This window comes from Aythya marila (assembly GCF_965140915.1).
Source record: "Aythya marila genome assembly, chromosome: 22".
NCBI lineage: Eukaryota > Metazoa > Chordata > Aves > Anseriformes > Anatidae > Aythya > Aythya marila.
This window is the reverse complement of record NC_139063.1, coordinates 1941772-1969690: the sequence shown is the minus strand read 5'-3', so window position 1 is coordinate 1969690 and position 27919 is coordinate 1941772. Positions and strand designations below refer to the sequence as shown.

At 61.6% G+C, this 27919-nt stretch overlaps 4 protein-coding genes across 6 annotated transcripts; 1 reads left to right on the top strand and 3 right to left on the bottom strand.

Moving 5' to 3' along the window:
- SMIM12 (small integral membrane protein 12) lies at positions 1-1236 on the top strand. Its single transcript, XM_082777282.1, has one exon. It carries the CDS (start codon positions 269-271, stop codon positions 548-550), a length of 282 nt encoding a protein of 93 aa, XP_082633408.1. The 5' UTR covers positions 1-268; the 3' UTR covers positions 551-1236.
- Positions 1237-6759: 5523 nt separating this feature from the next.
- GJA4 (gap junction protein alpha 4) lies at positions 6760-9763 on the bottom strand. 2 transcript variants are annotated; one of them, XM_082777675.1, is made up of 2 exons: positions 9703-9763; positions 6760-8807 (listed from the first exon to the last, which is right to left on the bottom strand). In XM_082777675.1, the coding sequence occupies exon 2, from the start codon at positions 8784-8786 to the stop codon at positions 7758-7760; it is 1029 nt and encodes a 342-aa protein (XP_082633801.1). In that variant the 5' UTR covers positions 8787-8807; positions 9703-9763; the 3' UTR covers positions 6760-7757. The 2 variants fall into 2 exon arrangements, with proteins under 2 accessions (XP_082633801.1, XP_082633800.1); XM_082777674.1 differs by having other exon boundaries at positions 9711-9761.
- Positions 9764-12413: 2650 nt separating this feature from the next.
- On the bottom strand, positions 12414-15974 carry GJB3 (gap junction protein beta 3). Of its 2 annotated transcripts, XM_082777501.1 has the most exons (4): positions 15810-15974; positions 15150-15313; positions 13059-13851; positions 12414-12614 (listed from the first exon to the last, which is right to left on the bottom strand). In XM_082777501.1, the coding sequence occupies exons 3-4, from the start codon at positions 13814-13816 to the stop codon at positions 12599-12601; spliced, it is 774 nt and encodes a 257-aa protein (XP_082633627.1). In that variant the 5' UTR covers positions 13817-13851; positions 15150-15313; positions 15810-15974; the 3' UTR covers positions 12414-12598. The 2 variants fall into 2 exon arrangements, with proteins under 2 accessions (XP_082633627.1, XP_082633626.1); XM_082777500.1 differs by lacking the exon at positions 12414-12614 and having other exon boundaries at positions 12943-13851.
- A 5092-nt stretch (positions 15975-21066) lies between these two features.
- Positions 21067-22233, bottom strand: LOC309886558 (gap junction beta-5 protein-like; the record flags this gene model as incomplete). The annotated part of the gene is made up of 1 exon (XM_082777545.1): positions 21067-22233. The coding sequence occupies one exon, from the start codon at positions 22231-22233 to the stop codon at positions 21067-21069; it is 1167 nt and encodes a 388-aa protein (XP_082633671.1).
- Positions 22234-27919: the final 5686 nt, after the last annotated feature.

Below are 27919 nucleotides of genomic sequence, written 5' to 3'. Positions count from 1 at the left end.
CCCTGCTGAGAAGGGCCCCGGTCCCGGTTGCCCGACCCCGGGGGACACCGTTTGGGGGGGTCCCGGTGGTCGTTGGGTCGCGATCGGGTCCGGTTGGGGCTCGGTGCGGTTCTAAACGGGAGCCCCCCGGGAGGTGGTGTCCAAGGTGGGGGGGGGAGGTGGTGTTTAAGGGTAGCGCCGTGGTGGTTTTGGGTTTATTTTGGGGGGGTTTCGGTGGGGAGCTTCGTGTCCGTGGTGCCAGGCGCCGTGCCCCGTGCCCCGTGTCGCCATGTGGTCCGTGCTGTGGACGGCCCTGCGCACCCACGCGCCCTCCGTCACCTTCCCGGTGGCTTTCGTGGTGGGGGCCGTGGGTTACCACCTCGAGCGGCTCCTCCGCGGCCGTCCCCCGCCGCCCCCCGAGGAAGAGGAGAAGAGCATCGCCGAGCGGCGCGAGGACCGCAAGCTGCAGGAGATCGCCGGCCAGGACCTCACCAAGGTGGTGAGCCTCAAGGACAAGCTGGAGTTCGCCCCCCGGGCGGTGCTCAACAGGAACCGACCCGAGAAGAGTTAACGGAGGTGTTCGTCCCCACCGTGGGGGGCTCGCTGAGGACCCCCGGCTGGATGGGGGACGCGTCCCTCAAGTGTGGTGCTTGGGGGGTTTCTCTGGCACCCACATGGCTTTCACCAGCCCCTCTGCATCTGCACAGCCCCCACCGCTGCATTTCACCCTCTCTGGGCTCCTCGATGGGCTTGGGGTCTGCCAGACCCCCATCCCACATCGCCTGCGGGGATGGGGGGGATGCTTTGGAGGTGTGGAGCCCGGCAGCCCTCAGCCTGGCCTGGTCCCTGATGCACGAAACCCTCCTGGCCTGGTTCCACCCACGTCGCTTTCGGTTCGGTTTCTTCGTGGGCATGAAAACAGAAGGGAATTGCTCTCAGAAGGAGACTTGGACCTGAGTGACGTGGGGTCGGGGGCGGACTATGGGGGGCGAGGAGGGCCTGCCGTCCTGCCTCCAGCTCTCCGTGCTCTTTGTGAACCCAGACTGGCTTGCTAGAGACTGCGGCACCGAGCTGTCACCACGAGCCTGAGCATCGAAGGAGATCTGGGAGCTCTTCTCCGCAGGACTTTGCAGCAGGAAAGGGGGCCAGGGGAGGTGGGCGTCCTGGCACTGCACCCGATGTGAAGCTCAGATGTGTAGAGGACGAGGAGCTCCCTTGCCCTGTACTTAGCCAGATTAAACTTCTGTGAGTCCTGGGCCTCTGTGTCTTCTTCTGCATCGCCACCAGGCCAAAACCCTGCCTCAGATCCCGGTGTTTTCAGAAAACCCCCTTCTATAAAGAGATGTCCTGGCTGTAGCTGGGCTGTGCCTGGCACAGCCAGGGAGGGGTGGTGGGCAGGAAGGAGGGGAGGGCACCAAAACACCAGCCCACGCTGCTGCTGTGCCTCCCTCCTGGCTCCCCCGGTCACGTCTCTGCTTCCCCTCAGCCTCCTTATCTCGACCAGAAGGGTGGTGGCAGCGCTGGGTGGGGGCCCGAGGGACAAGGGGGAGGAACGTGCTGTGCTGAGGAGCGAGCACTGGGGACCTGCAGCCAGCACGGGGCTGGCGGTGTCCCCTCGAGCCTCGGGAGCCTTCCCAGCACGGTGCCACCAAGCCCCCGTGCTGCCCCTCCGTGCTGCAGCGTGCCGGGCCCTCGATGAGGTTATCGCTCCCTCCCGGCTTTGTTTTTTCCCTGGTCCCGCAGCGAGGCCTCGCTCGCTGCCCCAGCCTGGCCTTCCCCTCCCGAGGCCGATAAATCTGTTGTGTCTCGCGCAAAGCCCTGATGTCAGCAGCCAGTTCAGCGTTTTGCCGTGCTCCGGCCTGCCCCGCTGACAGCTTTACTGCCTGCGCTCCCCGGCTGTTTACCTCCGGACCCGCTCTCCTCGGGGCTGGCTCGCTGCCCCCTGGCCGAGCTCGCCGCCAGGAACTCGTGGCCGGAGCTGTTTGCGAGGGAGCTGAGGCAGAGCCAGGAGGAGCTGGGTGTCTGCTGCCTGGTTGACAAGTGCTCGGTGCTACCCGGACCAGAAGGTGCAGGAGGATTTGGGGCTGCTCCAAACCTGCCCCGTGCCCTGCTGCCACCCCGTTCTGGGGTTCAAATGCATCGCTGTCCCTTCACTCAGCAGCCCCTGGCCTCTGCATTTCCCAGCCCTGCTGGGGTGATGCTGGGCCCTGCTGCGCTCAGGGGTGGGAACGGTCCCCTCGCCCCCCTCCCAGCTGGGACCAGCTCGGAAACTTCTTCCGAAATCCCTTTGTTCACCCCGCGACAGCGCGGCTCCCTCGGCTGTTTATAGCCGATTGATCTGCCCGTTCTCAGGCTCGGCTCCGCAGGGCACAATCGAGCTTTGTTGGGGCCTCGCTGGCCCATTTCCTTTCCCGAGCCCACTCAGCTCGCTGAAACAATGCTGGGAGAGGACGGGGCCCCCCCAACAGCGGCTCTGCAGGTACCGAGGACCCCGGCCGGGCAGCCCCAATCTCTGCTGCTCCCTGCGCCCATCGTGCCACCTTGCCAGTGCTTCCACATTTCCAGCTGGTTTCTGCAGTGGGGGATGAGCCACAGCCTCCCTGTAGGTGCTGGGGCTTCCCCAAGAGCAGCCGCGGTTTGGGAAGGTGCCCCAGCTCTCCTAAATTCTCGGTACTGCACACCCACCCTTCCTCCCATTGAATCCCAACAATGTGCTGCCCGGGAAGCGCTCGCTGGACAAGAATAGGAGCCGGCGAGCACCGAGGGACGGGGCAGGCAGACACAGGGGCTCTCTAGGAGCGAGAGGAAGCGTTGTTGAATAAACCATTACGGCAAAAGTTGGCCACGGGAGCTCGTGCACAGCCGCTCACGTGCAAGGCGCTGCTGTGGACCAGGGGCTGGAGCTTTGCGGGAGGATGCTGCGCCGTCAGCAGCACAGGAGTCGGAATTCAGGGAGTTGTGTGGCAGCAGCCTGGCTGCCAAAATACCAGCGCCAAAATAGCCAGCAGCTGCCAGGATACCACGTACTCGGCAGGAATGGCACCGGCTGGTTTGGGGCTCCCTGTCCCTGCCTGGTCCACATTTTCCTCCCCATCAGCTCCGAGAGCAGCTGAGCTTGGCCAGGGCTGTGTTTGCTCCCGGGGGTCCATCGGCAGCAAGGAGCAGGTTGTGTTTTCCGGAGGCAGGATGCAGACGGGGAGCCGGGCAGCTCTCCTGCCCTCCCCACGCTGCTCCCCAGCCCACCAGCTGCTGTGTGTGCAGGCAGGGGGGGGAGAATGGGGACCCCAGAGCCCCCCCCCAGCTGCTCGGCACGGTTCAACACCTGGGCAGCCTCAGCGGATGTCCGCTTAGATCAGCGCGGGGATGCGCCAGCTGCACGGGGCTGGGGATGCTGTGACCGTGCGGTGGCACGGGGGGTGCTCAGCACCTCGCTCCCCGTCCAGCAAGGCCCTGAGCGAGCCGTGTGGCTTTGTGGGATGAGACAGGACAAGAGGGAGCCCTCAGGGACTCTCACTGCTGTGTCCCGTCCTGGAGCAGCACTGTCACCCCAGGGCACCTGGTACGTGCCGGCAGCCCCGAGATTCAGAGGTGTGCTCTCCCCAGGGGCATTGGCTAGAAAATGGCTTGTCCCTCCCCGGCGTGTCCCCGCAGTCCCTGGGGATCGCTGCTCTCTGTCCCAGTAAGCCCAGGCTGTGTTCCCAGGCTCTGTTTTTGTCCTTTCCCAGCATCCCAGCTCGCTGCAGGGCCCACGGTCCCACAAATCGCCACTGCCGGCTCTTTTCTTACAGCCAGCAAAAGCTCTGAAGTGCTTTTGGAGAGGCGCAGCTCTGGTTTAAATCAAGCTGCCTCCCCAGAGCCCTGGCCTGGGACAGCTCTGGTGGACACAACCCTCTCTGTGTCACCTCTTTGTGTGCCCACAGCTCGGGGCTGGATCCCAGACCCCATCCCGGGGTGGGCACGGGGTCTGGGCGCTGCCAGCCGTGCTGGTGCTGCTGTTTGAGCACCAGGAGGTGGCCAGAGGGAAGGGACAATGTCAGGATGCCTGAACTCGCTGGGGCTGTCGAATGCATTTCCTCTCGCCCGCGGTTCTCACACGGGGCGAGGGGGCCGCATTGTCTGCCGTGCCCATGCGTGGAGGGCTAAATTTAGCCCCGCGCCGGGGAAAGGAAGGGAGTGGGTCTGGGGGCTGCTTTGCTTTCATTGTGCATTGTTGGTGCCGGGGCCGACAAGGGCAGGATGGTGCCCGGCTTTGGTGATGCCTCCGTGGTGGGCGCTGTGGGCTCCGGGGTGCTTCAGGAGGGTGCTTCCAGCTGAGCTGAGCCCCCACTGAGCACCCCCGAGGCCCGATTGCTCCTGCCCTGACCATCTCCAGGTCCCCATGGGCCGGGGGTGCTGTGCTGTGGCCCCAGTTGGCATCACCTTGCCCAGCCTCTGCCCTTCCTCCCTTCCCAGCTGCAATTTTGCTCCCGCCGCCGCCGCTCTTCCTGTGAGCAAGTCGGATTTAGAAGCTTGATCTTTTCTCTATGCTGGGAAAGCTTAAAAATAAACTCCTTGGTGCTCAGCCAGCTCCTCAGGCAGATCCTTGCAGCGGGACGTGCTGTGGCAGCCCTCACACTGCTCTTCTCCCTGGTCCGGGGCTGGGCTGTGCGGGGAAACCCAGCCTGGCCCCAAGCAGAGGGCAGGACGCTCCCTGCAAACCCGTGCTCCTGGGGCTGTCACAGGTACAGTGCTTTTGGGGGCTGGGGCTGGCATTGGAGCAATGGCCCCAGCAGGAACTGGGGTCCCCAGAGTTGGAAAGCTGCCCCTAAATTATTCCTGGATTAGGAGGTGCTCTGAGTGGCCACCCAAAACCTGCCAGCACGGCACTGGGAGGTGCGTGGCCACGTGCCCAAGGGGTACCCATGTCTGTGCACCCCGAGCTTCAGGTTGTTGGAGGTCAGTTCAGGTGCACGTCCCGCTGCCAGTCCCCTCTCCCCCTGTCTCCTGCCCTTGAGCACCTCACATCGCTCTCTGGGCACTCACTTTTCTTTCAGTGTGTGCAGAAACAGCCCCACGCTGCTGCCTGCGCCCATGGAGAAAAGCATGTACATCGGGCACGGCACGGGCAGGTCTCCCTCTGTTAGTTCTTGGGGTTGTACCTCTGAAAATCCCTCCAGCCTTGGATTGGGATAACCCCCAGGCTCCTAGGTGAGGGTACAAAGGCAGCTTGGAGAAACCAACACCCATCCTAGTGGCAGCAGCCCCAGGGGAGGTGCTGGGTGCGAGCACCCTAAAAAAGCGGCCACACCAGGGGTGCCCACGGGGAGCTGCTCACCCACTGCCCCCCACCTGCCCTTGCCCCTGCAGGGCTCAGCATCATGGCACGGGGCCGGGCTTTGGGCCAGCGAGTGCAGTTCCCAGAAAGGGACCGGAGGAGCCTGTTTACTCAGGAGGCAGCGCGGAGGTGTGAGAAAGGCCGCGCGCGTCCGTCCCGCCGCTATCTGTCCCCGGGCTCTGCGAAAGGGCTCCTCCGGGCCAGCCAGCGCTCTTATCAGCTCCAAACTTTTATTTGCCTTAGGGCCGCCTGCCCACCTTCGGGGGGGTCTCATGCCTACCCCGGCCCCGTGGCCGCCCCGGCCCCGCGCTGCAGGTGAGCCCTGGCTGTTGTTGTTGGCGTGCGCCGAGGGCAGGTCCCGGCGGCGCGGGGTCACCGCGGCTGCCCCCGTCCCAACACGGGAACAATAGCGGCGTGCGGGGCCGTGTTGTTGCAGCCCCCAAGGCCAGGCACGAGCTGCCCCGCTGGCTGCTGCCTCCAGGCAAGGGGGCTCGCAGCCGTCTTGTTTTCCACCTTGCGGGGTTGTTTGGAAAAGCGAGCTGCGCTCCCGGTGCCAACAAAAATATCAGCCCGGGACAGGCGAGGGGAGAAAACAGAGGCTGCCCGGCGGGTAAACAGGCTGCGGGGCTGCAGCACGGCTGCGCCGTTACCTTTCACACTGGCATTTCCTCCCCGCTGAGCACGGGGAGCTGTGGGGTTTTGTGGCTCTGCTGATGCCTGGTGGGAGCCAGCCCAGGGGGTCCCCACGTGGGAAGGTCCCCATTTGGGGGTCTGCCCCGGTGTCGGGATGGAGGGTGCAGGGAGAAGCGTGCCTAGGATTTTGGCACCCCAAGGCTGGGGTTTTGGCACCCTCTGGGGATGTGCCCCCATCCCAGTGTGGGGTGGGAAGCCAGGGAGAGGCTTGGGCACAGCCCCAGCTGGGCGCAGCAGGGCAGGGTGCCTCCCTCTCCGCTTCCTCTGGTGGCCGATGGCAGCGATATCTCCCCGTATCACCCATATTTCATTTACTCCAGGGTATTTTTAGTCTGTCCCACCCTCTCTGAAGAGGCCCTCAGCAGAAAGCAGGCTCTGCCCTGGGCTTACTTGGCCAGGGAAACTAAACACAGCCCCAGCGCACGTTGCGTGCCTTTATCTGCAGCTCATTTCCACCTATTATTCAGCAGCCCCGCAGCCTCAGCGAGGTTTATCTGCAGCAGAGCTGGGGCAGTGGGGCGAGAGGCCTTTGCTATGGGGTTAGGCTCCGAATTGGGCCACCCAAAACCCCTCTGCTTCACCCAGAACCTACACTGCCCCGTGATAAACCACACAGAGGCTCAGGGTGATGTAGCAGGGAGGTTTTGGCTCTCGGTGATGAGAAATCAGCAGAGCTCACCTGGCACATCCTCACCCCCATCCCGTTATCCTGGGGACAGCAGCATCCCTGCCCCAGCCACGAAGCACAGGCACAGCACTCTCCAGGTTTTCATTCATCCAACTTTATTCAGCAAAACGCAACACTCCGAGCCGGGCAGGAGGGGGGAAAAAAGGAAAGAGAACAGAGGAGCGATGCCCACGTCCTGCGCTCACGTCCTAGTCCTGAGCACCAGGAGGGGCAGGAGCCCGCAGCACCTGCTCGTGTCACAGCTTTGTCAGGCTGGGAGAGCCGGGACAAGCGCTCAGTCCCTCTGCCCCCGCCAGCCCACAGCAGGAGATGACTAGTGCAAAGTAATTAAAACAGGAACCCCCCCCCCTAAAGCAGCCGCTGCCAGGCTAATTATTCCTCCCCCAGTTCCACCGGGCTGGACGCGGCTCCCCTGCACCCGTCAGGCAGAAAGCTCCACGCTGGGGCCAGCGGGTTAAAAATAACTTAGAGACATCACGTGGGAAAGGGTCCGGGGACAGGACACGGGGGGGTTTCACGCTCCTGGGGTGCACAGGGTGAAAACACGGAGCTGCACGGGGTTAATCCCACCAAGATCCATGGGGACGGGGGCAGCTCCTGCAGCAAAACCCCCCCACAAGGCACTGGCAGCTCCAGATTTCTGCCAGGGGTCACAGGAAGAGGACACGGCTGACGGCCAGCACGAGCGGCTTCCCACGGCTGTGCACTCACTCCCGCACTGGCAGGGGGTCCATCGAGTCCCACGGGGCAGTTTAGGGGCAGGAGACCCCAAGGAACAGCCCTGGGGGCAGCCCATGGCCCCCATCTCATCCCATCCCCAGGGATTTGCTCCCTTTCCCACGGCAGGAGCTGGCCCCTCCACCCGGGACGCGCCGTCCCAGCACAGCCCGAAAATTTCCGCGTGGTTTCCTTCCTCGCAGCCTACATGGGGAAAACAGAGAGCAGAGGCTCCGCTCCGGGGCCGGGGAGCACCCGGCTGAGTTCGTGAGCATCAGGTCCCAAAGGTGGGCAGCCACATCCTCCGGAGCAGGGCTCAGCTGGGGGAAAACTGGTGGTCCCCAGCCCGCCGGGACCAGCCCGGCACTACACGTACTGCTTTTTGGAGGCTGAGCTCCCGGGCCGGCTGCACAGCTTCTCCTCCAGGGCTGGGGCTTCGGGAATTTTGGGGACGTAGGGGTCCGAGAGGGGCCTGGGGCCGCCGAGAGCCAGGTTCTCCTCGTTGTGGAAGTTGGCCCAGTTCTGCTCGCTGGAGAGCTTGTTGTAGGCCTGGAAGGGCGGCGTGTGGCTGTCGGCCACGGGCAGGAACGGGTAGTGCTTGGGTGGGTACGGACCCGACACCAGGTCGTCGGCAAAGGTGTCCCGGCTGGGGCCGGCCGGCACCGAAACCTTCTTGATGGTGCTGAAGAGGTGCTTGCAGCACAGGTGGAAGAGCTCCAGGAGGTTGAGGACCAAGGAGACCAGGCCCATCACCAGCATGAAGATGATGAAGATGCTCTTCTCGGTGGGGCGGGAGATGAAGCAGTCGACCTGGTGCGGGCAGGGGTCCCTCTTGCACACGTAGCGGGGCACCATGGAGAAGCCGTAGAGGTACCACTGCCCCACAAGGAAGCCGGCCTCGAAGATGCTCTTGCAGATGACGCTGACGATGTACGTCCACATCAGCGCCCCTTGGATCTTGAGCCGCCCGTCCTCGGTCACGTAGATCTTGGACATCTTCTTCTCCACGGCTGCCAGAGCCTGCTCGATTTTCGGGTCCTTGCTGTGGATTGCCCGCAGCTCGCTCTCCTGCTGCTTCAGCTTCTCCTCCTTTCGGGACAGATAAACGACGTGGCCGAGGTAGATGAGGGTCGGGGTGCTGACGAAGAGGAACTGGAGCACCCAGTAGCGGATGTGGGAGATGGGGAAGGCTTTGTCGTAGCAGACGTTGGTGCAGCCGGGCTGCTTGGTGTTACACACGAAATCCGACTGCTCGTCCCCCCACACGGACTCGCCGGCCAAGCCCAGGATGAGGATGCGGAAGATGAAGAGCACGGTGAGCCAGATCTTCCCGATCACCGTCGAGTGCTCCTGGACTTGGTCCAGCAGCTTCTCCAGGAACCCCCAGTCACCCATCTTCTAGGGAGCCTTGTGCTTCTGGCGGAAGAAGGGACAGAAGAGGGAAAAAAAAAGTTAAAAATCCCCTTTTTCACACTGGGCAGCTCAGGCTGCACAAACCCAAAGCTTTCTTGGGATCCTGGGACACAGCCACTCCTCAGTGTCCCGGCCAGCCCACTACAGAGCATCCCACATGGGGCACACCACAGGGAGGAGCCCAGTAGGATTTCTCCTCCCAGGAGGGGCACTGGGACACCTCCACGGGGCTACACCAGCCGTGGTGTCCCTAATCTCACCTCCCCCTGCTGCACAAGGGACCAGGGGATCCCTCGCTGCCCTACAGCCTTCTGCTAAAAGGCAGCAAGCAGCACAGCTGTAGGGTCAGGAACACGAACCCCTGGGGTACAGCAGCCACCCCACCACCCAGGGAGCTGCCCCAAGACCTAGGGAACAGCCCCCAGCCAGCTCCCTTTCTATGGGGCGATGCACCCCAGCCCCAAATCGCTCCCCCCCTACCCACCAGCCCGAGCACCCCAAAACCACTCACCGTGCACAGACCCAGCCCCGCTCTGGGACCCCCAGTTGTCCCAGTGTCACCCCCGGCCACCAGCCAGCCCGTCCCGCATCGCCCCACAGGAGCCCAGCCCTACAGCCCAGCTGGGAGAGAGGAAGAGGCCCCAGCGCTGACTCCTAATTAACCCCTGCCAATTAAGAACCCAGAGGTGCCAGCTGGGCAGTTAAAGGGACATCCCCCCGGGCGGCACCGGGGGAAGCCAAGCAGAAAAAGGGCTGCAAGCAGAGAGGGGGTGACCCCAGACCCCAAAGCAGGGAGCGGGTGGGAAGGGAAGGGTGACCCTAAATAGGGTGCAGCGCCCGGGGAGGGGGTCGGGGGCTCGGGGGGGGCCGCTCACCCACGCACCCCCCAGGCACCCACCCGCTCACCCTCGCAGCTCCGCGCTCGTCCCGCCTGTCCCGGGACCGGGCGGTTGTGGCCGTGTAGGGCCGGGGGGGGACCGGGGGGAGCCGGAGGAGGAGCACGGGCAGGAAACCGGGGGCCGGGGCTTAGCGCAGAGCCGCAGGTGTGGGCAGCGGGGCCGGGACGGGGGAGCAGGATTTTTTTTTTTGGGGGGGGGGGGGGGGGGGGGGTGACCGCCAGCACCTCCCTGGGGAGCTTCAGGGGGGAGAAGAGGTTGGGGGGGGAGCGAAAACCTCCCCGTGGTCGTGGAGAGCCAAAACCTGAGGGGGGCAAAGCGGGGGTCCGGCTGTCTCAGCGGGGGTAGGGGGAGAGGTGGGCGGTGGGATCGGCCGTGCCAGGGTGTCCCCAGCCCCGTTGTGCCCCCAAAATCCTGGGGGGGGGGAGCGGGGAGGGCGAGTGCCCTGTGCCCGGCTGGGCTCTGAGCATCCCCCCGGGGGCAGCACCGGGAGGCGGCGGAGGGCGCAGGGCGCGGGGCCGGGGGACCCCTGGGGATGCTCAAAGCCGAGGGGTGTCCGGGGGGGGCGCGTGTCCGAGGGATTTGGCTCCGTGGGGCACTGGGGCCGTGCTCTGCGTGGGCACTGGGTGGTGCTGGAGCCACGCCGCAGCTCCAGCCCCGAGGTTCAGCGAGCTCCTGCCTGGTGCTGAGCAAATCCAGGGAGGGTGCACGGGTTTTAGGCAAAGGTTGGGCTCGATGGAGGATTTGGGATGGGGCATCCAGGGTGCGGAGCGGGGCTGGAGCTGGGGGATGTGGTGGCACCGGTGTGGGGATGGGGACAGCGGGTGGCCGGGGAGCCCCTGGGGTGGCAGCGGGGACTTTGTTCCGAGCAAGGGGACCCGAGTGTGGCTGGCATGGAGCCTCTGCTTCAGGAAAGCAGCGAGTGGAAGCAGGAATTTTATGCACTGATTGATGTCCTGTGGGTCTGGGGACCCCATTTGTGTCCCCTCACTAGCAGCGATGGGCTGGCGCGGTCACCACAGGCTGCACGGGGCCAGCCGGAGGTGGCAGGATTTGGGTTTGGGCAATGCCAGCGGAAACTAGGCCAGGGAGCTGCTGCGGGACGTGGCATTTCCTCCTGCAGACAGGTCTGAGCAGAGGGCGGTGGAGCCGGAACAGCATCGTTATGTTTAATAGGACATAATTGCCCTGCCTCGGGTAACACCCACGTGCTGCCCCGAGGCACCGGGGTGCTTTGAAGCCCAGCCAGCCCTCCAGGTTTACCGCTAACCCCTTCCCACTGCCCCTGCTGTGACGTGTCCCTGCTTGGCTCCTGTCCCCGGGGACACTCCGCACCCTGCCAGCCCCCAGTGGGAGGAAATGATCCCCTCTGGTTGCTCCAGAACCACCGAGGAAATGGAGCTGCCCCCACCTCTGGGTGCACCGGCTCCCACGTTGCTTTACCCACCGTGCCCGGCACGTGCTTCAGCCACGCCAGCCGCAGGGAGGACGCCCCAAAACAGACCCCACAACTGGTTCCTGTGCCTCCCAGTCACACACCCCACGCCATCCATCCTCCCGGAGCACCCATCCTCTGGTGCTGGGCACCCCGTGCCCAAGGCTGGCACCGCGGGTGCCAAAAGTGACACAGCACCGAGCAGCCTGTGCTGGGGGCACTTGCCCCGTGTCCCAGCATGGAGACACGTCACCCTACCAGCAGCACGAGCCCCAGCCGTGGTGGCACACGCCACAAGACGTTTGTGGAGCTGGGGCTGAGAAACGCCAGCAGCCCCTCCGCACAGAGCTGCTTAAGGAGAGATTAAGCAGAAATCATTGCTATTTATTTTAATATTTATCGAGGTTTAGTAAATAATTGATGCTGATCCCTCCTTGATTTCCTTGGGGGCCGGCATGCAGTTCTGGTGAATGTAACGAGTGTAACAAGGTGTGACAAGATGAGCTGGGGGAGCAGGCGGCCACCAGGCCACCAGCCCTGGCCGTGGGGAACCTCTGCAAATCCATCTCTTCAGCCCTCACCTTTCCCCCCCTGCAACCTCCGGCACGCAGAGCAGATCCCAATGTCCACAAACAGCGTTGGATTCACACAGCTAATGCCGTGAGTGACATATCTATCGAGCCGAGGGCTGGGTACAAAGGCACCGAGGGAAGCAGCAGAGCCAGAAAAGCCACTTGGGCAGGATGTCAGCAGGGCGCTTGCATGAGCAGACAGAGGGAAGCTGCTCCTGCCCCGGTAAAGGCAAACGGGGCCGAATGAGCAGTTGGCAGCAGCCCGGAGCCCTGCCCGTCGGGGATTTCTTCGGGTGCGCCGAGAGCTCCCAGCAAGGCTCGCAGCTTCACGCTGGCAGCACGAAGGAGGCAGCGAGCGGGGACAGCCCTACTGCTGCTAGAGGATGCAGGCTCTGGCTGTGGAGCTGAGCCCAGGGTTTTCTTGGTTTCTTGGTACAAAAAAAAAGGAGGTTGGATGGAACAGCCCTTGGGACTGTGTGTATGTGAGGCACAGCAAGCCAGGACTGTCACCATGGGAGGACCCAAGAGAAGCTCTTGGACACGGGAGCCCCCGGCTGCTCCCCGCTGCTGGCCCCAGTCTCCTGTGTCCTCCCAGTGCAAAGTCTTCGTCCCCACTGGGGACAGCTTGGAGGCTGTTTTTTGGAGCTCATGGCCCGTGTCCATGTGTCGGTGTGGTGTCCGAGCCCTGTAACACTGCGGCGTGCAGCCAGCAGAGCTCAGGGGTTGCCCTCACCTTACCTGCATCTTCTCGGCACCCCATGCTCCTCTCTTGGGGAACCTTCTTGGGGTCAGTCACTTTTCAAAAATGGTCAAATCTCCAGGGTTTGGGAAATGTGTAGGCTTGAAAAACTCATGGTCCAAGGGAAGGCGAGCTGGCTGGGGCAGGGGAGATCAGAGCTCCTCTCCTCTGTGGAAAAAACAGACACTCTCAGGTGTGCCCGAGGGCAGCAGGCACCCGGCCACCACCATGCACGCCCTCGCTGCTGGGGCATCTATGGTCATGAGTCCTGCTGGTGTCTGTCCTGTCCAGTGGGTGACAGGGAACCCTTCATCCACTGCCTGTGTCACTGTGTGTCCCAGCTCCTCCTAAGCCCATCTGAGTACCTGCCCTGTGCCCCCGATGGCCTCACACCAGTCCTGTTCCCATGGGGCCACCGAGCAGGAGAGATCCCATGAACGTGCCACCCTCCCCTATAGAGCCACCAAGCTGTAAAGTCTGGTGGTGGCATTGCTGGTGGCCACCCGTCACCCCCGGCAGACATCAGGACACTTCTCCCTCCCTCTTCCCCTTCCACGACCCCCTCAGATGGAGGTCAGGTTGGGAGCCGAGGCCCGCAGGGCTGCCACACACCTATTCTGGGACTTGTTTTCCTTCTCCTCCATCTTGAGGTGGCACTGGCAGGTGGAGGCCTTGCTGTAGCTGACGGAGCGCTTGGTGGCCTTCTTCCACTTGCGCACCCTCTGCACAACCCGCTTGAAGATGAGGTAGAAGATCTCACAGACGGTGAGGACAATGCAGATGGAGGAGGCCCCGACCATGAAATAGGTGAAGACTCTCTTCTCTGTGGGCCGAGCGATGTAGCAGTCCACGGTGTTGGGGCAGGGCTCCAGGTTGGAGCACTTGACCAGCCGCGGCAGGTCGAAGCTGTCCCACATCTTGTGCAGGAGGTAGAGGAAGAGGATCTCTATGACAAGCTTGAAGAAGAGGCTCAGCAGGTAGGTCCACCACAGCCCGCCGTGCTTCTTGCCCGTGTTGCTGTAAAGCTTGGGGCAGTTCTCCCCGTTCTTCTCCCGGTTCTTCTTCTCCCGGTCCTCCCGGTAGGCCACGTGCATGATGACCAGCAGGGAGGGACAAGTGACGAAGATGAGCTGCAGGGCCCACAGGCGGATGTGGGAGATGGGGAAGAAGTGGTCGTAGCAGACATTGGTGCAGCCGGGCTGCCGCGTGTTGCAGTCAAAGTCCTTCTGCTCATCCCCCCAGACGCGCTCGGCTGCCACCACATAGACCAGCACGCGGAAGACGAAGACCACGGAGAGCCAGATGCGGCCGAAGGCCGTGGAGTACTTGTTGACCCCGCTGAGGAGAGCCTGCAGCGTTTTCCAATCCATGGGGACCGGCACTGGTGGTAGCCAGGGTCAGGAACCTGGAGAAAGAGCAGCTGGAGGACGCAGCAGGGCCCGGACCCTCGTAACCCCACTGACCTCCCAAATTCTCCCCCATCCATTACTGTAGATGTTGCACGACCCCACTCGTGTACTCGTGGCCGACCCCACGGTCTCATGGTGATGCTCAGATGTGACTCAAGCTCTCTGCACTTCCCTCTGATAGAGGTTTTGCCGTAAGAAATGCTCAGCCTGGTAAAGTCCCTGCCACCCGCTGACCCCGATTGCGTGTGTTGGTATAAATTGGCAACAAAATCCCCCGGAATGGGCCAGGATAAATAAGGAGAGGCCGTGCCCTGGGAGGATGACGGGGCTGTGTGTGGTGCTGGGTGTTTCAGCGGAATAAAGCCTTAAGCAGAAAGCAGCCCCGTGAGCTGGCAGATCCCTTGGGATGGGGGCAGGAGGGGACCCTGCCTTGCATTTCCAACCCCCATCCACAATGTCCTTCGCTGCACCAGCCCTGCAGAGCCTTGCCAGCCCCTGTCCTGGCTGTGGGACACCCAGACACCGAGTGGTGTGGGTGATCACCCAGGGCACGTCGCTGCGTGTGCCTGAGACACATCAGAGCCCTGGTATGAAGGAGGGGAGGCTTCGGGGAGCCCCACGGGTGCCGTTAGTCACTTAGCGGGGGAAGCTCCCTGGCAGGAGAGGGGCTGAGCTGGCAGGGCTCTCCATGGGGCACAGCAGGGAGGCACAGCCCTTCCCAGGGGATGTCAGGCTCTGACCCTGCTGATCTCAGCCCTACTCAGGCCAGTTTCCACCTGGGGGAATTGGGCTAAACGGCTGCTGTGCCCTGCTAAAGCTGAGAGCCCCAAGGGGAAGCAGCAGCAGCAGAGCTGGGGATGGCAGGACACGCGAGTTTTCTTCTTGTAGGCGATGTGCAAGGGAACCCAAGCCTGGGAGGGAGCAAAGCTGCTGAAAGCGAGAGCCTACATACGTCAGCCCGGCTGTCACCCCGCTCCTGGGACAGGCAGGGGCCTGATGGCACTGCCGGCAGCCCTGAGGCTCTGTACTGGCTGAAATGGCTCCATGGCAGAGCCTGGGGCTGCCCTGGGTCCCCTGCCAGCCCTACTGGGGTCAGCCCCACTGCTGCGAGCCACGGTAGCCCCCCAAGATTGGCAACGGTCGCTGCCTGTGTGGCTGGCACAGGGGCGAGCTCAGCCCTGCAGGAGCCATGGCTCCAGTAGAGACGCTTCCCAGTATCACCTCCCCAACATTTCCACACTCCACACCCCAAAGAAGCGCTGCCCTTGCCAACCCAGCACCCTCCGAGACATACCTGCAAGAGAATCCGGCTCCTTCCCCGCTTACCGGGGGCTGGGGGTCAGGAACTGCCCAGCTCGGGGCATGGCTGGTGGCGCGATCACAGACGGGTTTTCGGGGTCCCCTCGCCACTCTCTTACATCCAGGCAGGGCTGCACAGCGTGGCACGATGTCCTGGGGCTGTGGGGAAGGATTAGAGCCTCGAGTGCTGCCCAGAGCCCGTGGGGCTGCCGAGAACCCAGCCCTGAGGGTGTGCATGGCCAACCTGTGCTGCTGGTGCTGGGACGCCCCAAGGAGCACGGCCTGGGGTGCACGGTGCTGTGCCGGGGGTCCTGCAGCAGGGCAGTGCTTCTGCTCATCCCTGCATACCTCAGCACCACGTCTGAGCCCCGCAGAGCCTCCACCCCCAGCAGCACACACCACCGGGGTGGGGGCAAGCCCAGCCCTTCCTCCACATCAGCTGTAAGACCAGGATTAGGGAGCTGCCACTTTCCCCTCCGCACCCAAAAGCTGCCGAGCGCAAGCTGGAGCCCGTCACCCCTGCACACCCCGCGAGGACCAGAGCCCTGTCGCCAGCCCCCTAGATGGCCACCTGCAAATTCCCCAAATTCCTGGGGCTCCACGGGTGACACCGCCCGGCACCCACCCACCCAGCACCCACCCACCCAGCACCCACCTTCCCGGCTCAGCCCGGTGCCAGCTCCAGCCATGGGTCCGCAGCAAGGGGCAGGAGGGAGAGGGCAGGGAGCTGAGCCCCGCGGGGCGTGGTGCTGAGCGTTGTGCAAGCCCCACGGCTCGGCCGGCGCTGGCTGGAGGCCAGGAGGAGCAGGGGCTGCTCTCCAGGTGTGCTGGGCTCTGCCCGACGTCCTGGTTTGCCTCCCCCAGAGCCCGGCTCCCTCGGCAGCACCCAGCGCCGCTGCGTGCCTGCCCGCTGCGTCACCGCCGGGTGCTGCCCCGCGTGGGTGCAGGGCGTTGGGCCCGAAAGTGCCTGGCTTCTGCCTGGGGTGCGAATGCATCGGAGAGGGGCTCTGCACCTTTCGGTCCCCGGGGAAGGAGGCAGGATGGAGAAGCAGGGATGGGGTGGCCTTTGCTGCTCCGTAGGGTGCCGTGCCCCCTTGCATCGCTCCCCTGGGTGCATGCGCTCGGCTGTGGGTGCAGCACCATGCACAGCCCCGTGGGGCAGGGTCCCCAGAACTGCTTGTGGGGTCTTGGCATGGCTCAAAATCCCCATCTTGAGCCACCACATCACTGCATCCCCAGCCACGGCTGTAACACACCTCCCACCTGCGTTCCCTTAGCATGGATAGGTTCATGTCCCCCCAAAACCTCCTCCCCGGCTATGGTAGAGGTACCTGCCCTGCGGGTACGTGGCCAGAGGGAGCAGGACTTCCTTTTGGAGCGGGGAAACCCTTTCCTGGTTGCGTGTTCTGCAGCCTCCCTGCGTGCTCAGGTCTCCTCCGCAGCGCTGAGCGTGTGTGTCGGGAGGAGACGGGTGAGTTGTTCTGCTCCTAGCACCTGGGTGAGTCTGGCAAACAGCTCCGCGGAGCTGATTGTCTGCGCACATGCACACACACGCTCAGGTTGAACAACAAAGGCAGGTCAAATCCTGCAGAGAGAGTGACAGGGCCGGATTCCTCCCCCGGTGACACCCGTGGCTCCTTCCAGGCGATGCCCCTTCCCTGGGGGCTCTGAGCACAGCGAACCCGCAGCAGTCCCGCATTGAGCAGGGGGCTGGGAGCCAGCACTGGGCTCTCACCGTATCCTGGCCCCAGCCGCACCCGCTGTGAGTGGGGCAACAGCAGCGGTTGCTAAGAATCACAAATTATGCAACTCTAACCTATTTTTAAAACGCTTTTGCCTTACTAATACCGAGAACATCGGTATCTCCCACCTACGGCATCCTACGGCCACCGCCCTGCTCCACACGCTGCCGGCCGGGACCTTTCCCAAAGCCTGGCACAAACCCGAGGGCAGCGACCGGCTGCAGAGAGACCCTGCCCTGCTGACCACAACCCATCCCATCCTTCGGGGACCTGGGACATGTCCCTAAGGGGAACTCAGCACCGGGGGGCTCCTAGGAGGCCAGACCTCCATGTCCAGGCAGCCAAGTGCCACCGAGCGTCCCCACTGCACCTCTCCCCGCTGAGCAGCCCCATTTCACATCTCTGCTAATGTGGCCCGGGCAGGAATGTGTTTCCTCTCATCTGCTTTTTACCTGGCCTTGTGGCTGGCCCAAGGCTCCTGCTGGCATCGCTCTGGCATGCCCCGGGCTGGGCACCCTGTGGCAATGGAGCCCCGTGGGTGCTTGATGCTCTGAGAGGTTTGCTCAGGGCACTCATGGCAGATAAGGAGCTGCTCCCTGAGATGCCAGAGCCCTGTGGCTTTTTTTTGTTTTTGCACCAGGAGGTCAAACAAAGCTGTAGGAGGAGGGCAGGCTGGGGACATGGTGGGGAGCAGGAGGCCAGGGAACCCCAAAAAAAACCCAGTGGGGTTCCAGGGCACCTCTCCCTGTCCTGTTGGCTCACTCCTGCGCCTGCACAGCCACAGCACCACGGCACCTGCCTGCAGTCCCTGTGCCAAATCTGCAGCCCTGAGCCCTTCCTTTATTTTTTCCTTCTTCTCTCAAAGGCAGAGGGGAAATGGCACTGGGGTGCTAGGTGGGAGTCTGGGGGCGCACAGCCCAGAGGGGCAGCCACAGGCACCCGTTTCCCCACATTTCCTGGAGCAGCCAGGAACCCACCCAGCCCTGGGCACCTATCGGCAGGATCAGGAATTTGAGCTATTTTGTAGCGAGCCACAAGCCGGGGCAGGAATTTGGGGGCTGTGGCCTGAGAGACGGAAGAAGCGAGGAGCTGAGAGCCACCCAGCAGGTCTGGTGCCTTCCTGGGGCAGCCCCTGCCTCCCTCCCCCAGACCCCATAGACCCCAGCAGCCCCTCGGCTGCAATTTGGGTATTTCAGGAGGGGCTGCATGCCCCGGGGCTCCCAGCCTGGCCGGTGATGTGCTACAGTGAGAAAGTTCAGTGCCTTTTGACACAGACAGAAGATTTCCCCCACGGCGCTTGGGTGGGGAAGGAAAACACCCCGTGTTTTGCAGCGCTCAGCCGGGTATTTGGGCGGCCCTGCTGTGAGCAAGTCTCCCATCCGTGGCCAGGCTTTGCCATGGTCTGAGCAGCAGGATTGCTCCTGGTCCCTGCAGGAGGGTTCCCTTCCCCTCCTTGTGTCCGAGATCTCCCTGTGAATCATGCCCAAGCTGGAGTGGGGCCCTTGGAGTCTGCCCAGATCCATTGGCATCCCTGGGAGGGTCCCCGAGTGCCCCGTCCTCCCTGCGTGTCCCCGTCGGTGCCACATGTGAACGCTGAAAGCCCCCAGTGACTTCCCGTCGCCTGACCTCGGGTCCTCCATAAAGGAAATAATCGAGCGGCGGAGCACGCAGCCTCCGAACGCCGTCCGAAAAAACCCTCAAGGTCTCTTTGAAAGGGTCTTGAATTTGTGAGATGGAAGCGTTCGGTTGCCTGCCAGGGCTGGGACCTGGCCCGGTTTTTGATCCGTGCCCCGGTCACATCCCCGGGGCCCCGACCTTCCCCACGGGTGCTGGGGGCGCGGGAGTCACCGGGAGCGTGGGAGCAGGGCGGCTGCTCACTCCAGCAATTTGGCCATAAATCAGACGATTTCTCCTCAATTCCCAGCAAGCAGGAGGATTTCAGACCGTGAAGAAACACGACCCTGCTGGGAAGGACGGGCTGCCCTGCCTGGCACCGCGGGGCGTGTGAGCCCCTCTGTGTCTCTGGTTCAGCTGGGGTTAGCAAAGCTTTTGTTTTAAATCTTCCCTCCCAAAAAAAACATGGGACTCCTGGGCATCCCTCCCAAGCAAAACCAGTCCCCCGGATGATGATGCAAAGAGTAGAAAACACTCAGCTTTTATTCTAACATCCCCCAGCTTATTTAGCGTGCCACCAACATGGGTCCTGCCCATCGCCACGCGCTCTGCGCCCCACCGAGGTGCCACAGTCCCCAGCTCCTGCAGCGTGATCTTGGCTCCCTTTGGTGCAGAAACACACCTGAGATAACAAGATCAGTGCCTGTGCTGGTAGCCTGGCTGATGCCAGCCACTGCTGAGCCTAATTCTGGATGGCGCAAGGCACCCGGAGCTTTGCAGAGCTGCTGCAACGCTTGCTCGGGGCGAGATAACGCGGCCCAGCAAGTGGCACCCGGACGGTCAGGTCTTGTCTGTGATGTCTGGAAGTGGGGCAGGGGTGTTTGGAGCTGGGCTGAGCTGGATGCGTCCCATTCCTGCAGCGATTATCACTTCCAGCTGGGGAACACCTCTGGGTTTTGCCGTTGGACGACAGCCTCGATCAGCAGCAAGTCAGCCCTGCGTGAAAACAAACAGCCCAGCCCCAGCTCTTCAAACGAGAGGCGAGGACTCTCACACAAAGAACGGCTTCAGTTCTCTGACACTGAAGGAAAATTTTCCGGTGGATGATCCGGCAAGGAGAGAGGGCAGAGGGAAGCCAGAGATCAGAACAAATTCCCTTAAAAGAGGTGGAAGAAACCCACCTGTACTCACTGCATTCATTACCCCGAGGGTCTCCAAACTCACCGCTGGTGGTGCAAGGAGCTGCTGGGTGCTCAGGGGGTCCCAGGCTGGTGGCAGAGCCCCCCCCATGCTTCCCTACCCTGTGTGTGGCCAGGCTGGTGGCCCTCTGTGGCTCCTGGCCATGGGGGTCCCTCCACGTCCCCCCAGCACACAGGGGCTCAGCTTTGCAGAGGCAGGGGCTCGGGTGAGATCGGTTTCGGGGCTCAGACAAGACCAGGGTCAGGGGCTCGGAGGTGCTGCAAAGTGCAGGAGCTGCTGCGGGGGGGCTGCTGAGCAAAGACCCGCTCTGAAGGGCCGGGTGCTGGCATCCCCCCCGTGCCTTTTCTTGGCTGCAAACACAGCGAGCACTGGGGCTTTCTGTGCACATGGCAAAAATAATAATTGCACCCTCTAAATACAGCGAAACCAGTAACAGATCGAGCTGCTTGTTCGATGTTAATGTTACTTATGAGTGCATTCGCCATGAAATTATTGTTAATTATTCATTCCAGCTAATGTTCAGTTACTGTTGATGGCCTTAGAAATTGCAGAGCAGCCTGAGTCACGGCAGAACGCGACATATTACAGCAATAAACGAGATCATATTCTGCCATTTAATGTTATTGTTTAATCGATGGCTGGGGTGTTTTTCCTCTCCTTTATTTGCCTGTTTCGCTTGGGTGTTTTTCTCTGGCTTTGCAGGAAGAGCCAGCAGCCCACAGCAGGCTCTCCCCACCCAGCTCCTTGCCCCACCCTGCCTTGCCAAGCACACGCTCTTGTCCCACTTGGTCATCAAGAATTTATTAATTTTTTATAGGGACTGTGATTAGAGGGGGGTAAAGAAGCTGTCCACCTTGCTCAGTGCTGTGGCCCACACCTGGGTCCTGGACACGAGGATGAGCCCTTTGCTGGCAGTGGGGACAATGAGTTTCAGGGGGTGACACGGTCCTTGCGCCCCTCTCGGCACAAGATCTCCCATGCAGTTTTGTGCCCCAAAAGCAGGAAAACCACCAATTTGACTGTCATGTAGAGACAGAAAGTTTTATTCACTGCAGGGATACACTCAGGATTGGCTATGCCAGCCCCAGCTGGGACAGGCTCAGCGCTTGGTGCTGGCTCCCAGCTGCCATGGAGCTGCTCGTCCCTCACCTTGCAGCACCTGCTGGCTCTCAGAGAGCACCCACACGTCCTGCAGCTCCTCCTTTTACCCTAAATTCATCAGAATAACGCAAAGCGCCTTGCCCCTAGGAGGGAAGAGGCTGACCCCAGCTCCATGGTGCAGTCCCACGACCAGGACTTTGAAGAGTCCCTCCTGGAGGAGCAGGGGCTGGGGCAGGCACGTGGCTATGGGCGGCCCTAGGGAGGAACCTGCTCCTGCTCGGGCTTGGGGACGGAGGCTGTGGGGATGGGGGCTGTGGGGATGGAAGTTGTGGAGATGGAGGTTGTGGGGATGGAGGTTGTGGAGATAGAGGTCGTGGGGACGGAGGCTGTGGGGATGGGGGCTGTGGGAATGGGGGCTGTGGGGATGGAGGTCATGGGGACGGAGGTCGTGGGGACGGAGGCTGTGGGGATGGGGGCTGTGGGGATGGAGGTCATGGGAATGGGGGCGGTGGGGATGGAGGTTTTGGGGATGGAGGCTGTGGGGATGGAGGTCGTGGAGATGGAGGTCGTGGAGATGGAGGTCGTGGAGATGGAGGTCGTGGGGATGGGAGCTGTGGGGATGGAGGTTTTGGGGATGGAGGCTGTGGGGATGGAGGTTGTGGGGGGCTTGCAGTCCACCGGGGGGAAACCCTGCCCCTCTGTGTCCTCAGGCTCGGCGCAGGACAGCGCGCAGTCCCGGCTGTGCTGGCAGCTCTCCCCGCTGCGGGCCTGGAGGCACTCACAGCACCGCTTGCCGATCAGGTAGGTGGCCTCGACCAGGCTGAGCGCGATGCAGATGCAGGTGGTGACCACCATGAAGATGGTGAAGATGTTCTTCTCGGTGGGCCGGGAGATGAAGCAGTCCACGATGTTGGGGCACGGGCGCAGCTCACACTTCACCAGGGAGGGCAGGGTGTAGTTCCTGTACAAGCGGTAGAAGATGTAGAGGAAGATTATGTCCACGCTGGCCTTGAAGATGAGGCTGAGCAGGTAGGTCCACCACAGCCCACCCCGTTTCTTGCCGGGGTTGGGGTAGAGGCAGCGGTAGTCGCTCCCCGCGGCGGCGTGGCGCCTCTGCTGCTTGGCCTCGCGGTAGGCCACGTGCATGATGACCAGCAGGGAGGGACAGGTCACCAGGATGAGCTGCAGGGCCCAGAGGCGGATGTGCGAGACGGGGAAGAAGTGGTCGAAGCAGACGTTGGTGCAGCCGGGCTGCCGCGTGTTGCAGTCGAAGTCCTTGTGGTCGTCGCTCCAGACGCGCTCGGCTGCCACCACGTAGACCAGCAGGCGGAAGATGAAGACGAGGGAGAGCCAGATGCGGCCGAAGGCCGTGGAGTACTTGTTGACCCCGCTGAGGAGCCCCTCGAATACCCCCCAGTTCATGGTCCCCTGGTCCTGTTAGCTAATCTAGGAAGAGAGAGGACATGGTGGCAGTGGCTGTCCCTAAAAGCAGCAGGACGTCCCCATTTGAGCAACTGCATGCCCCAAGGCACCAAAACATGCACCAAGGCACCAAAATGTGCCCCAAGACACCAAAACGTGCCCAGCACTGACCTAAGGCCGAGGAATCCCCCTGCAGGGCTCTGTCCCCATCTGTAGGGACTCAGGGACCATGAAAAGTCCTTTAGCCACATCTCTCCATGGTCCATACCCAGCTCAGCTCCCCCCCGTCCCATGCCATCCTCCCCATCTCTCGCCTGGCTGCCCAGCTATTTGTTATTTCTTTTTTCTTACGTTGCCGGGCTCGGCACAACAAACAGGAGCAGGCCAGGGCGTGACTCACCCGGCAGCACCGCACCGCCACGTCGTCCTCTCCCATCGCTGGAATCTGACAGCTCCTCCGCTCCCCCCGCCCCGCAGCACAGCACCAGCCCAGCACCAACCCTGCACTATCACCGAATTTCATCAGCTCAGATAATCTCAGTCCATAGGAGACCCAGGACCCCGAACAGTTTGACCCTGGCTTGCATCGACCCTGATTAAACCCACTGCACATGGAGTGGGTCTCTGGCCAAGCAGGTCTCCTGGGGCTGTTTGGCACCAAGTCTCCTTAAACAACTTCTCTATCAATAAAATAACAGGATTCGCCCTTGCTGGCAGTGCCACACGGATCCTGCTGCTCTGCACAGCCCATGCTGCCCAATACCCACTTGTGGGGCTGGCCCATAAGGTGGGGACCCCCCAACACGATCCCATGCACGTACCTGGAGCTCGCTGCCTCGATCCACGGGGCTGAATAGAGCCAGGGAGGCTCGGACTCAGGACTGGGGACACAAAATCCAGCTTTCACCTTTCCCGTGCAAGCTCGCGGCAGCAGCCCAGGGAGCGCCGGTCGCCCTGCGGCACATCGAGCTCAGCCGTGCGCACCCAGGGTGGGAGACCGCCCCCAGCCCACCCTGCCTGCCAGGGATGGGGGCTGCTGCAGGGGAGGGCATCCCCCAGCCCCTGGGGCTGTCCCTTACCTGGGGATGTCCCAGCAGAGGCCAGGCCACCGCTCGCTCGGTGCTCGCCCGCGGCAGGAGCGCATCGCCCGGTGCCGAGGTGCCGCGTGAGTCACCCTGGGGCACCTGGGAGCGAGGAGGAGATTCCCAGGGGAAGGGAATCTCCTCCTCGCCATTCGAGGCAGATCCCTGCATGTCCCATCAGGCCAAGCACTGCCCCGCTGCGTGGGACCCAATCCTGCACCACCACGGGGAAGGGCAGGGGCTTGGGGACGCCTGTCCCCGGCTGCCCTGGGGACACCAGGGTCCCCCAGCCCGGTGGCAGCCTGGGTGTCACTTCCCCGTCCCCATCTTCACTCGCTTGGACCCCCAGGGGGGTGACGTGGCCAAAGCCCCCGGAGCCAAACCCCACCCTTCGTAATCCCCTTTTACTCAGACTTTGCACCGTGCCAACGCTTTAATAAGAGCGTTTTTTCCCTCCCTGCCTTCTGATGTGTAGGTGGCAGCTGATTATTTCGCTGGGAATTAATTAACCACCTTCTCCACGCTCCCTATACCTGTGCTGCAAGCCGCTGCAAGTCCCCTTCCCATCACCCCCATCCCAGAGCCCAGGACCCTCCCGGGATGGGGACCCCCTCCCACAGGAGCCAATTTCTGAGGCCTGACCCCCCTGGGGCACCGCGGGCGCAGGGATCGGGTGGGTGGGGGTCCGGGGAGCGGCTGCTGCTGTGTGGGGTGCGAGAGCTCACGTAGAGCCCGAGCCATCTGAGGAGCAAACACACGTTTCATTTACAATTCCGCTGGGTTTTACAAAAAAAATGAGAGAAACAAATCTAAACAGCTGTAAAGTAAATTACCACTGTTTGCCGATGGCTCCAGGGAAGAGTTCTGCAGTTTCAAATCAAACAAGCCCCTTTTTTTTCTTATTTTATTTTATTTTTATTTTTATTTTTTTTTAACCCGCCGGTGCAGTGGCTGTGATGGGAAGGGGGCTCCCAGCCCCCCTGGGAGTGGGATCCCGGGGCAGCCCCCTCGTCCCACAGCACCCAGCAGGGACCCCCTGCCCCAGGCTTGCAGGTATCCAAAGGGACTCTCACAGTTTGCTGCTTTCTGGGTTAAAACCCTCTCTTTTGGGCAGTCACAGCCACGTCAGGTGGATGTCCTGTGGAAGCAGGGAAGGGATGGGACTGTTGCATCGTCCCCAAACAGGACAGAAGGATGCCCATTAGGGATGGTGGCATCCCACAGCTGCCTCTCCCACTCCAGTTTGCTGCAGATTTGTTTTTTAGGGGCAGGGAGCTGCCCCAGGCTGCACCCTCTGCTGGAGGAAAGCAGCTCGGGGCCGGGGAGGTGGCACGCCGACGGCAGCACTTCGTCTTGCAGGAACGAGCCCCAGTTGTGCACTTTCACTACCGCATGAAATATTAACAACGCTTTGCATTTATATAGCGTCATTCATCCCGCAGCCACCCAACGAGCTCCTGACATGAATCACACGGCGGAGGGAGCTCTGCGAGGCGGTGGGTGAGCGGTTCTGCCCATCTTCCTGCTGCACACACCGAGGCACGGCGCTGTCCTCTGCCATAGGTGAGGCCGCCGGAGCTCCTTTCCCCCTAAGCAAGCAGCACCAGTGCTGCCAGCACAGTTTTGGGAGCTGTTTTGCCTGGATTAGAAATGATATTCAAGGAAGGAAAAGCATTTGGTGATGGTGCTGTGAAGAGCAAGCTGCCTGGCACCTCCTGTTTGGCAAGGTCCCCCAACCCCAGGGACTCCACAGGGCACCCAGCAAAGGTGGGTCCTGAGCCCCCTGCTTCACTTTTACCCATCTGAAACCACCTGTGATTATTTTATTTTATTTTATTTTATTTTATTTTATTTTATTTTATTTTATTTTATTTTATTTTATTTTATTTTATTTTATTTTATTTTATTTTATTTTATTTTTTAAAGAAGCCAAGCTAAGGAAGTCTGAAGGGATACAGCCCAAATACCTGCAGCCAGCAGCTGCTCCTGGGCGGGCTGGGGGCTGGCACAGAGCTGCTGCCCCCTCTCCGGTGCTGTGCTGATGGTGCAGGACACGGTGGGACACCAGGGAAACCCCTCAGCACACCAGCAGCTGGCCCGGCATTGACCAGAGGATCCCCACAGCATGAAAAAGCAGGCAGAGTACCGGTGGGGAAAGGCTGTTTTCATCTTACTAAAGAGCCTTGTATTTAAACCGTCCTTCAGGTCTGCAGCACGAGATGATTGCAAGGGCTTTTACACACCAACTCAGCGGGAATCGCTTCTGCTTTCAGCGCTGGTGCACACAGATGCTTTTTAGTAGGGCAGAATCCCATTATTGATGCTGGATAAATCCAGCAAAACAGGCTGGGGGTGAAATTATGGAGTGTAAGTGGCGCCAGGCTCCAAGTTCGTGGTGCTCTCTGGACCCTGGTGGCCGTCCGTCAGCACGGTGGGGAGAGGCAGGTGGGGAGAAATGATGGAAAATGGGGACTTCTTGAGGAAATCCAGGTCCTGAGAGCAGAAATGGGCACGGTCCCACACCAGCCTGCGAGCGGGGTCACTGGGTGCACGGGGTGGCATCACCCGATGAGTTTGTTATGCAAAGAAGGCGGCACCTTGTTTGCAGACAATTAAAAAAAAGCAAACAGATTAGTGAAAGGCAAACACGTGGAGCTGGCTGGATGTTGCCTAAACCCTTGGGGAAGCCGGTGAGCATCCAGAGCTGGTGCAGCCGAAGTGAACAGCGAGGCGCTCTGCGCCTAGCCCAGCCCTGCTGCTGCTGCCCCCAGTGCTGCCCTGCAGGAGGCTTTCACCTACCCTGGGGCTCCCATGGGTGGTCAGGACCTCAGCTCGCTGGGTACACCTTAAGATCCTTGCAAAAAGCCCAGGGCCACCTGGGAACCCCAGTGGGAACCCCAAAGCAGTGGCAATAGGGCTTCAGCCCCGTTTTAATGGATCCCAGAGGGCCCTGGGAGGTTCTCACCCAGCGCGCTCCACGCAGCGCTCCAGGGGCTGGGGAAGGAGGGAGACCACGATTAAAGGGAATGGTGAGGAGGTGGCACTGCTAATGAGGCTGACGGCAATTAAAGACCTGGCTGGAGGAGCAGCGGGGTGAGGGCAGTGTGCTAATGAGCTGCAGCACGAAGGCGCTGAGGTTTGGTAAGCAGATTGTTTGCAGCAGCCCCATTTCTGCAGCAGTTCTGCCCTGGCAACCTCTCCACGGCACGGCCTGGTTGCAGCCATCTCACACGGCCAGGCCCCCTTCGCCTGCTAATATTTATAAGCGTGTTTAGAAGGAGCAACCTCATCTCTAGTGAGAGCTTAATTAATCACGGAATCAAACGGACTGGGTGAGGCGGTTTGCTACCAAAGAGATAAATTCGCACGGTCACTGGTGGCCGAGGATGGAAGCGAGGTCAGTGCTGCCCTAAATCACTGCAGCTGATGGAGAGAAGGGCGCGAGGCCAGCAGGGTGCTGAGGAATGCTGTCCTGTGGAAGCTTGCTGTGTGCTGGAAGCACATCAGGGGCACAGAGGGGGATGCTGCTGGGGCACATCGCCCCTGCCAGGGTAGATCTACGAGCTCCCAGTCTGTCCAGACAGGTCCCTGCAGTGATGGCAAGCAAAGCTCAGGGCCACGGGCAGTTATCGGATCCTAAAACTCAGGTAGAGAGGGGTGGGCATCCAGGGATGCTTTCAAAACATGAATAGCCCAGCCTTCAGACCCTGCTGGTTGTCGCAAAGGGGCCGGGTTATTTCTGTATTGGGCCGTTTGGCAAAATAATCGTCGTGTGAACAACATCTTTGCCCTTGCTGCTGACCTTGGCAGCGTCCGAATGGCCAACCTGCGGGTCAAAGTCTTTATATCCTATTACCAGCCTCCTGAGTCATGCCTGTCCCCTGGCAAGTCGTATTATTCGGAAATGGCAGCTAAATGGGAAGGAGGTCGTGCTCCCAATATGGTGACGATAAGGCATGACAGCACTTTCCTGAGTGATTAAGCCCCAGGTGATGTTGGGGCTACAACACAAACGGTGGAAGGCTGCGAGGCTTTAATCACCCCAGGCACGCCGTCGGATCCTCGCCATCCATCCTGCTGGGGTGAGCTTTTATTGCAAAACGGAAGCGATAGGAAAAAAATAATAATCAAACCCAACCTGTGCACCCACCAGTTAGTTATCCACGCTGCAGGCACTGCTTTTAATAACCACCCGGAGCAGCCCGTTGGCCCTCAAAGCTCCTTCTGCCATAAATAAGGGTTGGTGCCACCACGCAGCCGGCCGGGGCTGCGGCCAGACACTAGATGGCATTGGAAGAACGCGCCGTGCGGCGCCCGCACCTTCCCCGGCTTCCCCTGGAACAATCTGGCAAAGCAGAGCAGAAAACTCAGGATGACGGAGCAGAAAATGTCTGTGCCTGGGCGAGGACGCGAGCTCACCTTCAGCCCTCGCTCCAACCTTGCGCTGCAGCCCCGGGGGGGAGCGCGGCGGCCAGGCAGCGCTGCGGGAGCTCACGGCGCGTGGCCTCCGAGCCGAGCTCACGCAGAGCTTGGCGTGGGGTTATTTATTTTCTGAGGAGCTGCAGGCTGGACCTTGCACGGCCGCTCACGGCTCCCTGCAGCTC